This window comes from Manacus candei, unplaced genomic scaffold, assembly GCF_025592945.1.
Source record: "Manacus candei isolate 608988 ecotype Guabito, Panama unplaced genomic scaffold, ASM2559294v1 h1tg000014l, whole genome shotgun sequence".
In the NCBI taxonomy this organism is placed as follows: Eukaryota; Metazoa; Chordata; class Aves; order Passeriformes; family Pipridae; genus Manacus; species Manacus candei.
In genome coordinates this window covers 61351186-61363605 of record NW_026138062.1, presented here as the reverse complement: position 1 = coordinate 61363605, position 12420 = coordinate 61351186, and the positions used below count along the sequence as shown (strand labels likewise).

The 12420-nt window shown below is 35.2% G+C and overlaps 1 protein-coding gene across 21 annotated transcripts in view; it reads left to right on the top strand.

Annotated features, from left to right (window-relative positions):
• Window positions 1-12420, top strand: part of ABI3BP (ABI family member 3 binding protein) — a 143348-nt gene that overhangs the window by 21246 nt on the left and 109682 nt on the right. For all 21 annotated transcript variants that reach the window (XM_051780933.1, XM_051780921.1, XM_051780925.1 and 18 more), the window contains exons 2-3: window positions 3277-3456; window positions 10978-11043. In XM_051780933.1, coding sequence (XP_051636893.1) covers window positions 3277-3456; window positions 10978-11043 — 246 coding nt within the window. The remainder of the gene's footprint in view (window positions 1-3276; window positions 3457-10977; window positions 11044-12420) is intronic.

Sequence of the window (12420 nt, the reverse complement as noted above, 5' to 3'; positions counted from 1 at the left end):
TACTGTCAGTCAGAGGTAATAATGCTAAACTACGTTGCCACTTTTTACTAGGTGTCTTTATGAAGTTCATTAGAGGAGTTTGAAGTCTGTTAGCTTTTCTTCCTGTTTTCTGCTGTTTGGAGCTTTGTCGATATTCAGACTTGCACACCCGCAGCAGTTTTGTGTACTGAAAATAAAACAAGTTAGGATGTCATTTAGATAAGGAAGCAACTGCCACTCTTTTCCCTGTGATGGTATTGTACAGCTGAAAATGTCACAGAACTGAGTTTTCTAGAGGCCTTGCAGTCTTCTGGAACCTGGCAGAGTTGCCTTTGGAAAACTGTGATGGTTTCCTGGCTGAATGCTTTTATTTGATGAGTCTTTAGATAAAGGAAGGGAGGCACATGTTTTCCATCAGTTTTACTTGTATGCTTCTTTCTATAAAGGGAAGAGGCATAAAGTGTTTGGCTTAAGGCTTTACATTCTGTGTGCAGACAACTGCAGATGCTCAAATCACCTCCTAAATCATCTTCATGAATTGGGGATTTTGGCCTCTTGGCAACTCTAGTCATTAAAATTTCTCTAAAAATTAAAGGTAGATTGGGGTGATATATATACTTGTTTAGAGAAATTTTGAATATCAGTCTACAATTACTTGAGAGAGAGAGAGAGTAAAAGGAAGAAAGGAAGGGAGTTGGAGGAAGGGAGGAAAGGAAGGAAGGGAAAGAAAAAAAAGAAAGAAAAGAAAGGAAAGAAAGCAAGGAAAGGAATAAAAAGAAAGAAGGAAGAGAAAGAAAGAGGGAGAAAAAAAAGAAAGAAAGAAAAAAGGAGGGAAGGAAGGAGAAAGAAAGAAAGAGAAGGAAGGAAGGAAGGAGAAAGAAAGAAAAAAGGAGGGAAGGAAGGAGAAAGAAAGAAAGAGAAGGAAGGAAGGAAGGAGAAAGAAAGAAAAAAGGAGGGAAGGAAGGAGAAAGAAAGAAAGAGAAGGAAGGAAGGAAGGAGAAAGAAAGAAAGGGAAGGAAGGAAGGAGAAAGAAAGAGAAGGAAGGAAGGAGAAAGAAAGAAAGGGAAGGAAGGAAGGAGAAAGAAAGGGAAGGAAGGAAGGAGAAAGAAAGAAAAAAGGAGGGAAGGAAGGAGAAAGAAAGAAAGAGAAGGAAGGAAGGAAGGAGAAAGAAAGAAAGGGAAGGAAGGAAGGAGAAAGAAAGAAAGAGAAGGAAGGAAGGAAGGAGAAAGAAAGAAAGAGAAGGAAGGAAGGAAGGAGAAAGAAAGAAAGAGAAGGAAGGAAGGAAGGAGAAAGAAAGAAAGAGAAGGAAGGAAGGAAGGAGAAAGAAAGAAAGAGAAGGAAGGAAGGAAGGAGAAAGAAAGAAAGAGAAGGAAGGAAGGAAGGAGAAAGAAAGAAAGAGAAGGAAGGAAGGAGAAAGAAAGAAAGAGAAGGAAGGAAGGAAGGAGAAAGAAAGAAAGAGAAGGAAGGAAGGAAGGAGAAAGAAAGAAAGAGAAGGAAGGAAGGAAGGAGAAAGAAAGAAAGAGAAGGAAGGAAGGAAGGAGAAAGAAAGAAAGAGAAGGAAGGAAGGAGAAAAAAAGAAAGAGAAGGAAGGAAGGAGAAAAAAAGAAAGAGAAGGAAGGAAGGAGAAAAAAAGAAAGAGAAGGAAGGAAGGAGAAAAAAAGAAAGAGAAGGAAGGAAGGAGAAAAAAAGAAAGAGAAGGAAGGAAGGAGAAAAAAAGAAAGAGAAGGAAGGAAGGAGAAAAAAAGAAAGAGAAGGAAGGAAGGAGAAAAAAAGAAAGAGAAGGAAGGAAGGAGAAAAAAAGAAAGAGAAGGAAGGAAGGAGAAAAAAAGAAAGAGAAGGAAGGAAGGAGAAAAAAAGAAAGAGAAGGAAGGAAGGAGAAAGAAAGAGAAGGAAGGAAGGAGAAAGAAAGAGAAGGAAGGAAGGAGAAAAAAAGAAAGAGAAGGAAGGAAGGAGAAAGAAAGAGAAGGAAGGAAGGAAGGAGAAAGAAAGAGAAGGAAGGAAGGAAGGAGAAAAAAAGAAAGAGACGGAAGGAAGGAGAAAGAAAGAGAAGGAAGGAAGGAAGGAGAAAAAAAGAAAGAGAAGGAAGGAAGGAGAAAAAAAGAAAGAGAAGGAAGGAAGGAGAAAGAAGGAAAGAGAAAGAGAAAGAAAAAGAAAGAAAGAAAGAGTTAGTTTAGGATCGCTCTACCCTGTCATTCCATGATATATCATTTATCTCATATATAACATTACTTCAGGATTTAACTCCTGAAGTAAATGATTGTGTGCAAAGTTCTGTTTTTTTCTGATAAGTTAATTTCAGCCCTTATGATTGGACAGATGCCTCAAAATCTGTTGGGATTAAAAATCTACATTTTGAGAATGAGAAGAGAAATAATAACCCAAAGTGTACTAGTCTAGTGCTGGTGTCATAAGTTTGGGGAAAAGCCAACAATTCAACAGTTCTGGAAATATGATAGGCCTAACAGTGACAAGGGAATACTAAAATTGTACGTACCGAGGAAAGAAAAGCCAATCCTGCCTCACCACACCAAGAAGAAGACAAAACACCAACTTATAGCTGAAAAAGATAGTTATTCTGTTGTGAAGTCATTCCATGTTGCTACAAGTCAAACTTTTTTAGATGGATATACAAGATGTTTCTTTACTTTATGTGCTGTGTGCTGTTCCCCTGGAAAGAATAAAATTGAATGTTTAAAACAAGTGTCTGTAATTTTGAGTAAAGCATATATGTTAGTTAGGTGTCCTGGTGTAGTTCCAAATAGAAAATTACATTTCCAGCCCAACATAACAAAAAAAAAAAAATCATAGCAGTTTTATTTGAATCTAGTTACTATTTACCCTCTACCCTAATTCTGCGGTGTGATTAACTGATTAACTTAATGTTAAAACTTCATATTTTCTTCTAAAAACAAAACAAAAGAAAAACTTGTATTTTTTCACCAATGGGTACTATAGATGGCTAATGCTACTATACTCTCTCATTTAAAGGAAAAAATACTTACATTTTTACCAGTTACTTCATGCATTTTTTTACTACTGCAATTGTAGGTATTACAGCTAATGGTAATGCTAAACTAGTAGAAAAACAGTCATGTTGGCAAACACAATTTTCCATGACTGATAGTTTACTTTTTTAAATACACTGGGTTTCCAGGAGACTTCACCTTTCAGAAATTGTTCAGGTGCTTGCTACTAGCAAATGAAACAGCCTTGTATTGTTATATTGTCATATTCCATTACTGAATATATGATTGCAGATAACACATTTTGATCTCATCTTTTTCACTCTTTCCCCAGTGAAAAGGCAGAGTCTGAAGGTTCAGATCAATGCAACAGATGACACCGTTTGCATGAGATATCTCCGACCAAGTCAAAACACCAAACTAGAAGGTTTTGTCCTGGGTTATGGAAGCAACTTCTTTTCTAATCAGTACATTCCTTTACCTTCAGATGGAAAAAACTATGTAACAGAACTTGGTAAGGCATATTTTCTTTACATGCTTTGTGGGAACTATGCATGAATTATAGGAAGAGTGAGGATAATATGTATTTTTGGGTTTCTTAAATTTTGTTTTTATTGGGTTGTTACTCAGGTTCCTTTGTGTTTGTTTAAGGTTGCTTTGAAGAATTTCAGGTGAAAGTAGATCCTTCAAGGAGAAAAAAAATTTTTTGTTGTTTGGAAAAGTTTGCTAATGATATTTATTTTGAGGATTCTTGTTGTACTAAGAGACTGTACTAAATTGACCACATCACAGATCAAATGGGATGGTTTGCCTAAAGTTGTAGTTGCAAAGTAGAATACAAGGGAGATATGCAAGTTTTTAACAAACAATGCAAGAAGTAGTGAAACAGTCTTGAGAACTGCATGGTTGATTCCCTTTGACAGAAACATTTGTATCAAAATTATGTCTTTTCTGGCAGGGATCTACTCCAGTTCTACATGTTATAGAATAACCTGTAGCTTCAATGTCAGAAGTTACTGATGGAATTCCATGAGTTGTTTCATGGAAGAGATTAAACCATGTCAAGAGCATTATATTCTGTTGCCTGGAACAGGGAGAAATAATAAATAATTAAAAAATTGACATACCAGGATTTGACCTTTTGAGAAATCTGTTTAATCTCTAAGGGTTTTCCTGTTGCTTTCTCTAAGATTTTCTAGCCTGAAATGAATCTGGGTTGCTCCCATCATTGTAATGCTGGTGATGTTGGTGTCAAACAAGGGGGAAATAAGGACACATAAGCACAGAAGTAATAATTGCCATCTTTTTGATGAGGTCAGTTAAGGCCATTGAAGGTGTCTGCTCCGGGCTGAAAACTGCAGAATAAAATATGAAAAAAAATAAGATGCTAGACACAGAATAATTAAGTTATTAGATACTTTGATTAGATCACTGTGGCAAAGGTTGACTTTCCTTTTCATGAGTTGTTACTCCTGGAATCTCTCTGTAATTCTCTCACCAGTCCAGTGTTTGACTTCATAACCATCGCTTAAGCTGTGTCTGTCTTATCTGATTTATCCCACATGTAGCTTTTGAATCAGTTCACTAAGAATGATGTACAGGATTTTCTGTAGTATACGGATATATATATATATATATACATATATATATATATATATATACACATATATGTACATATATATACATATATGTATGTATTAGGCATAATAGTACCTGTGTAACTGTATTGCAGGAGTAGTGAGGATTAACATTTTTCAGGTTCTCTGAGATCTTTGGAAAGAGGAAAAAGGACTGAATGTAACATCATGAGCACTGACTATTTAATAGCAGCTCTAATATCGAATGTTTTACGAAACTGAAAACAGAAAGCTCAGAGTCACCTGGAACTTAAGGGATTTTGGTATTTCGTAACCTTAACGTTAATAGCTAATACCTGGAAACTGTAGGCACCTTTCTTTAGCTCTACAGCACATCAGAGCACATGCATAGTCATTAAAGCTTATCATGAAGCACTCACAATCTTGAAACAATGAACACAGAAGATGAGATACTCCACAATGCATAAAATCTGTAAGAAAATGATAATTTGTCCTTTCGAACAAAGAGTATAGGTCTACACAGCAGAAAGAAACGCCTTAGAGACATTTCCTTGATTTAGTTCTCCATCCTTGGTTTTGTTAACGGAGCAGCATATTCTCTTTGGAATAATTGTCCTCAGTTGGAACTTGAATATGGGTGATGAAGCAAGGATTAACTTTTTTTCTTTAATAGATGACACAGTATGTATACACAATAATACATATTTCTGAAGCCCATGAGTTCCATATTTCCCACTCAGTCACTTTTGATTAAGATGAAATTTATTCTCAGGTTTTCTGCTGGGTCACACACCTCTTATGATTCTGTTAACAAGAGACTTGAAGTCAGAAGATTTATTAATTTATGAATTTGTGTGTGTATAGGTGCATATATTTTGAAAGAAATTAATAAGAACATGATATTTCCTAGGGTTTTCAAGAGAGCTATATGGCTTTGCAGAGAGTGTGACATCCACCTACATTTCATCCATTAAAATATTCAGCACCTCACTGCAATGGTTTTTACCTTAAAATATTTGTTTTTCTTTTGCCGCTTATATAGTAAACAAGCCAGCAATTGTGCAACATTATCCTTGAATTAGGATCTGCCTGCAGAGGGAATGTACAAAGAGAAAAGGATTCTGTTTGGTTTCCTGAACTTTTAATGAATTGATACTGGCTGGCAACAAACTCTTGAGCAGCTTCATGCATTGGTAGATAGATTAATTTGAATCACAACTGAAGGGTAAATGATAATGATGAGGCAACATCAAAGTTTGTTTCAAAGAAGTTTGTGTTTTTATCAGGATACCAAATGTGTTTTGAGTGTACTTGATGAGCTTACATCACAGTAAACAATATTATTTTTGGTCATGGAAGCTATTCAGACAGTGTCAAGAGATATCCAAATGTAAATTCAGCTAGACTAATGAAAAGGTGAAGAGACTCATCCAAAAGTTTTGGGCTTGACTTAGACCTTTATCTAAATTTGTTCAGTCTGCCTGACTCATAAAGAAAGAGTATTTACCTGAGAAATTTGTGTTAGTTTTTTCTAGCTTGGCTATGAAGGCTACAAGGCAGTCTTCTAGAGATAGCTGATACTGTTGAAGTAACCCAAAAAATTGGGTGGAGACAGTGAAATTTTGTAAGAATGAACAGTAATTACTTAACAGAGTGGACAAAATCAATTTCCCTTTCAGTTTCTAATAACCAGCTTAGGGTTGGACAGTGCTTTGGCTTTGGCTTTTTTAAACAAGATTTTACAGTGTAAGAGGAGAATGTACTGGTAATTCTGCTTTATAACAACCATAATAAGTGGCATGTGAATTTTGCCTATATGTATATAGGGCAAAATTCTAGTACCCCTTTGAATATATTTTAAAAAGTATAATTCAGAGATCTGTGCTAGAGCAGTCCTTAGCTGAAAGATCTTAGTGTGCAGTTTTTTGTATCTGACCAATTACCAGAAAAGTGCAAATATATTAGCTACATGCTTTCCTAGATGCCAAATCATGTGAAAATTAATTCAGCATTATGTTGCTTCCTGACAACTTCCCAAAAAAACAGATTCTCATTGTTAATGTTAGTTGATCCTAGAGGAATGGAGGATCTGGAGGAGGTCAGCAGCTGCCCATGCATCTAAACAAGTGGACTGACCAGAAGCAGGTTCATTCATGCCAACCTCTTTGTCCCACTTCTCTGTCTTTTCCCATGCATAATACCCTGCAATGCTTTCAATACTCCCCTTTCTCCACCTTTGGCCTTTGCCTTTAACAACTTCCTGTAGTAAATCTTTAGCAATCCCTAAATGCAAATTAAGGAATTGCAGCCTGAAGCTAAAAAATACTTTGTTTTGATTTCTGAATTCACTGGCCCATGAATTCTAATGATATGTTTGTCACATTTTATTTTAAAATTTATTCTGAGTTCATCAGTCAGTTCATTCTTACGTTGTTTTGCTTCCAACTGCATTTCTGTATTGGCAGAACCCTGAACTGAATAGTATGCTTGAACAAAACTAAAATTTGCTAGCATTGTGTAGTGCACATTAAATGCCTGCTGCCACTGATTTGATAGCCTAGCTCACAGCACATGGAAGTAAGTGTTCTCCTATACAAGTTTGATTTCATAAGTGGCATGTATTTTTGTGAAATTATGGTTGTCTTCATAAGCTGTTAAGGTGGATAATAAAAGCTTTTTTCTTTTAGTAATTTTATTTATTAATATCACTGAATCTTAGTCAGTTTTTTCTTTTACAATGATTCCAAGGTGCTGGTTTGCTTTTGTGAAACTTTGCAGTCTTTGAAATATTTCTTCTGTGAGAAATTGTGGGTGTACTTGTATTCTACATGCCTTTTGGACTGTCTGGATGAAAAGAAATCTGAGAAACTGAAGAAGTTAGGAAAACTATTTCATCTAACAGGTGACAGTTCATCAAGCTGTAGTAGTCTTGATGTTTAAAAGCTAAACCAAGATGACTGAACATTTCTGTCTAATACTTTTGAGAACTGAGAGGAAAAGCTGTAAGAATATGTACTGAACACATATGCATGTCTCTACTGTGTGTGTTGCATGCTATAGATACAAATACTATTGCTTTACAATAATGATGTCTTAGGTGTGTGACTATTCTTCCCTTCTGCTTCAGAAATCATTAGGTTAGATGTATGTGCCTGCAGGAGTGCTGTGCTTTGTTTCAAACTGGCATTGCTTTATTCTACTGTGGACATTTAAACTTGAAAGAGCAGTTTTACTGATGTATTGGTGCCTCTGAACTGAATGGTCAAAACAGCCCACGTTTGGGGAATTATATCACTAAGAATTAGGCTTGGATTTGTTGGCCAGCACTTCCCTGGTACATCCAGGCATTTTCCTATAGTCCTTTGTGGCTGAAGAATTGAAGGTGGTCACTTTTTGGACATTGTTTCTGATCTGAAAGGAGCTCTTAGCCAAGATATTTGTCATTCTAGCTTTAATAAAGGGGCCAGAGAATAATAGGTTCAAACAAGTAAACTTACTAAGTTAGTCTTATAGTAGTAGCCTTCTAAGAATGTGTTAGGAATCAAGGAGCTGCTAAGATTTTCATAGCAAATTTGGAAATGTATTTCAAGCTGAACTTGTTAAAGTTTTCATTGTTCTGTAGGTATCCTTCATTTGTGAGGCTCTGGATAAGAGACAGACAGCTCTGTATCTTGCATCTGTGTCATATATGTCTCTGTTGTATACTGCTTAATGTTGAAATGATTTCTGGAGGCAGATGCTGGATTTGTGCATTTGTGTCCAGGTATTTCAACATTAATCTTAATTATGTAACTATCCTTATCTTACTAAATACAGTTCAAAAAATTAAGAAATATTCAGTTGCAAACAGGATTGTCTTTACTCTGTGATGTGATTTGCTTTTACTTGAGGTTATCATTTCATTTTTAAAATGTACTTCTCTTAGTTGGTATATTCTCTGAATCATGACATACAGTCAGCCATATTTTTATGACTGACAATCACCTTTTGCTACCTACCTCTTATTTCAGCAATTTATCTCTTAAGCATTAAGATGAACTAGTACAAACCAGCTTATGATTTTATTTAGGTTTTGGTGTTTCACAGCATTTTCTTTTTCTTTTCATGTCTTGCTCACTTCTCCCCAGGATTCCTTCTTCTTATAGACATGAATCTGTAGAGCGGATTATGTGTATACAGACATCATAAAAGAACACAGATTATTATAAAATAGTTCTTGCAGCTTGATAGAGTTTAATACATGGATGAGGCAATGTTTTAAGGCCCTGAAAATTAATCAAGTCATAGTAGCATCAGATGATTTTCTGGTTGTGATGATAACTGACACATATATTTCCCAGCAAGAGGACTGAACCAGTGTGAAACCTCTGAAGTTATTAAAAGAAATGTTAAATTGCAGTGGAAGACTAAGAAAGAACTCCCATTTCTAAACCTGAATCAGGGCTCATTACATGATATTAAAGAAGGTGTCTGCATTTCTTGATTTCAGATGCCTTGGATATAGAACATATATTTGCCTGGAATAAAAGCACTTCAAGGCATGTGTTCTCCAGTCCATGCATAATGGTTTAATACTGTGCATCAAAGCAATGAATTTAACTTAAACTATAGTTGCTGTACTCTTAGCATCTATCTGGCAATGTGTGTGGTTCTGCTCAGGAATCATTGAATCATATTTCTAAATGAAGATATACTTTTAGTTAAGTTCAGAAGAGAGATTTACTGTTGCATTCCAGTTATTGAATGTACTCGTTTAATAATTTCAAATTCTGATTTCAGTTATTGTGATCACAATATTGTCTTAAATTCAGTGATTTTAAACTGGACAAGTGGTACTTTTGAAACCTGCCTGTTCTATAGCAGCACTCTCTCAACATCTAGTATTTTCCTAAATACTTCCTTTTATAGATGGTATTACAGTCAGAAGAGCCATTTGTCTACGAAATAGGGATATGTTTTATTTTTTATCAAGACAACATTTGTTAAATCCACCAAAAAAATAAAGCTTAATGAGCAGCACATAACAAAAAATATTTCCACAGAGAGCACTTTGTTACAGAACAAAAACACCTGTTAGAACTAATGATTCCCAAAAAATTCCAGGTTTTGTATCTTTGAGATGTACAGAAAGACATTCTCTGTCTTTGTTTATTCCCACATTTTGTTTAGCAGTTAATCTATATCAATGTTGATACACAGGTTATATCAGATTTCAACCAGAATTAATTTTTCCAATTATGGAGCAGAGCAAAACTAACTGTTCCAAACCATTTGGATAACTTTCTTTCACAATTTTTGGAAATTTTGCTGAAAAAACTGTAATTTTTTACAGCTTTGAAGATAGACTTTGTAGTTCACAAGCTTTCAAGGTGATGCTTGAAACTAATTTTGTTGAATACTTGTGAGAGTCATAACAGTGTCACAAGTGGTCACAGATGCACAGGAGTAAACTGGGATTAAAGTGCAGAGAAATCAAAATATTTTAAAATGTCACTTATTTCAAGTTTTAGGTCTCAATACAAAAAGTGATTACGCAGATTCCAGAACATTTTTCTGTAGATGAAGATGTATTTGTACTTTGGCGATGCGCTTTTTTTGACTAATTCTTTTGTCCACACTGCCTGGAGCAGCTGTTTTCAATGCTCATCTTAGTTACTGGGTGTGGTTGAAACCATTAAAAAATGGTAATTAAACAATTAAAATTCACCCATAGTATGGGCTTCCAGTGATTTAGATGCATAGAATCAGTGAAGTTAAGTTAGAGTGTTTTTACCCACATAGGCTTTTCAGTAGCGCAGAAAGCTTCTGGTTTTTTCAGTACTACTTTTCTCTCTCTTTACAGAAATCTGGGTGTAAGAGAAAATTGAATGATTTCTTAGTGGTTCTGTTTAATTGGTAGAATTCAAGCAGTCGGTTACACTGAAATATGCAGGAGATTCAGTCTGTCATGTATAGATACAGATCTAGATAAATGTATCTAAAGTAGAATAAGAATTTTATATAGATCAATGCTTTTTTTATAGAAAGTATAGCGAATATAATTTTGATTGGTGTATGGTGAGCCAAATTCTGCCCATGGATATCTCGCTGGAAGCTCCTATAAGGACTTCTCTCATGTTACAGTTCGATGAGAATAGAACTTGGCTTTAAGTAGTTAAGAAGTGCAGAAATCTCTGACATCTGATTTTAAGAGTAAGGGAAAATCTTATTTCTGAAGAGTAATCTCCCAAATTAAATTCACCATCTCAAAATTGTTTTAATCAAATCATTTATTATTTTAAACTTCATAGATCTTAACGAAAACATGCCTAAAGATCACAAAGTTTGGATAATTCACTGAATATTTGACTTTTTCTTGTTAATTATAGGTTAATATATTAATCCCTGTTTCAAATAAATAGTACATCTGTACTAATTGCATTTGTCTTCATTTACAGATGCAGAGCCACGGTATTTGGTATCAGTAAGACCAGCACGTGTTTCAAACAAGAAATCTTGTTCAGGTATTTTAACATTACTGCATCTTTTTCTTGAAGTATTTGAAAGAAGACAGGATCTTTTATGTAACTTCAATATGGAGACGACTCTCAGGATCACTGGACTGTTGCAAAAAATAAACTGATGCCCCATCCCTGGAAACACTTGAGGTCAGGCTGTGAGAAATCTGATCCAGTTGTAGATGTCCCTGCTCATTGCAGGGGGCTTGGACTTTTAAAAGGACCTTTTCAAAAGGGCCTTTAAAGGTCACTTCCAACCCAAACTATTCTCAGATCTTTATATGATTGTTTTTCTAGTTCCTGCTAACTGCTTGGGATTAATTTCTACTTGGTTTTGTGCAGACATGAAATAGTATGTCTGGAAAGATTTTGGAAAGTAATTTACCTTTCAGATGCAACATACATATATATATCAAAACCCACAAAAACAAAAAATGCCCAGTGCACTATTTGGTCATAATTAATTTTTGTATCTACAGTCTACCCTCATAACAGGATTGAAAAGGCATGAGAAGAAAGTTAATTGGGTCTGTTTCACAACAGTGAGAAATAGCACCGTTAGATCAGTGGCTTACAAACTTTCAGGGAATGTGTTGTCACCTGTACATTTTGAGGAGGTACAGATCCTTTAGACTTTTGAAGTATGTAATGTAATGCAAATAATATATCAATTTCCCTTAATTAATCATCTTCCAAACACCAGAGGTTCTCCTTAGGTTTATAGCAGTCTATAAACCACGGGTTTAGAATAGTTTGTCTCGATCATTTGTTCATTTCCACCTTTTAGCTTTTAAACTTTCTTTAAATAAAGTCCGTCCTCTACACAAGAGTTGTGCTCCTTCATTCAGAGCAAAGCTAAAGTGAAGGATCATGCAAAAGCTGTACATTTTCAATATAGTAGATAGTTAAAAGACAAAAATTCCCCAGATGCAGATGCTGACTCTGATTTTACCTACAGTTAAAGGCAGAAGAACTTTCGTAGGTTTTATATTACTCTTGATGAAGAACACTGCAGAAAGTATCAATTATCTATGGACCTATTTGCAGTGTTAGTAAGAAATCTATCCAGAAGTTACTATTTCTGTCACATCCAAAGAGAGACTTCCTGATATCCTGAACTCTGTGTCATACCTTCTGTGATATGGGACAAGACAGCCAGAGCCTTGAATTTAATCTACGTATAGCTTATTCTTGTACTAAGCATACCCAAATCACCAATTGCTCATATTCAAAAACTAGATTTAACTGGAATATTAGGTTGAAAAGAGAGATCAGACACTGTCTCTGCCCATTTTGTAAATAATACATTAGAAATGATGACTGTGAAAAAAAAAGAACTGTTGCACCTTTCCCTTCAAGCTTAGAAGTGAAGCAGGCCTTCAT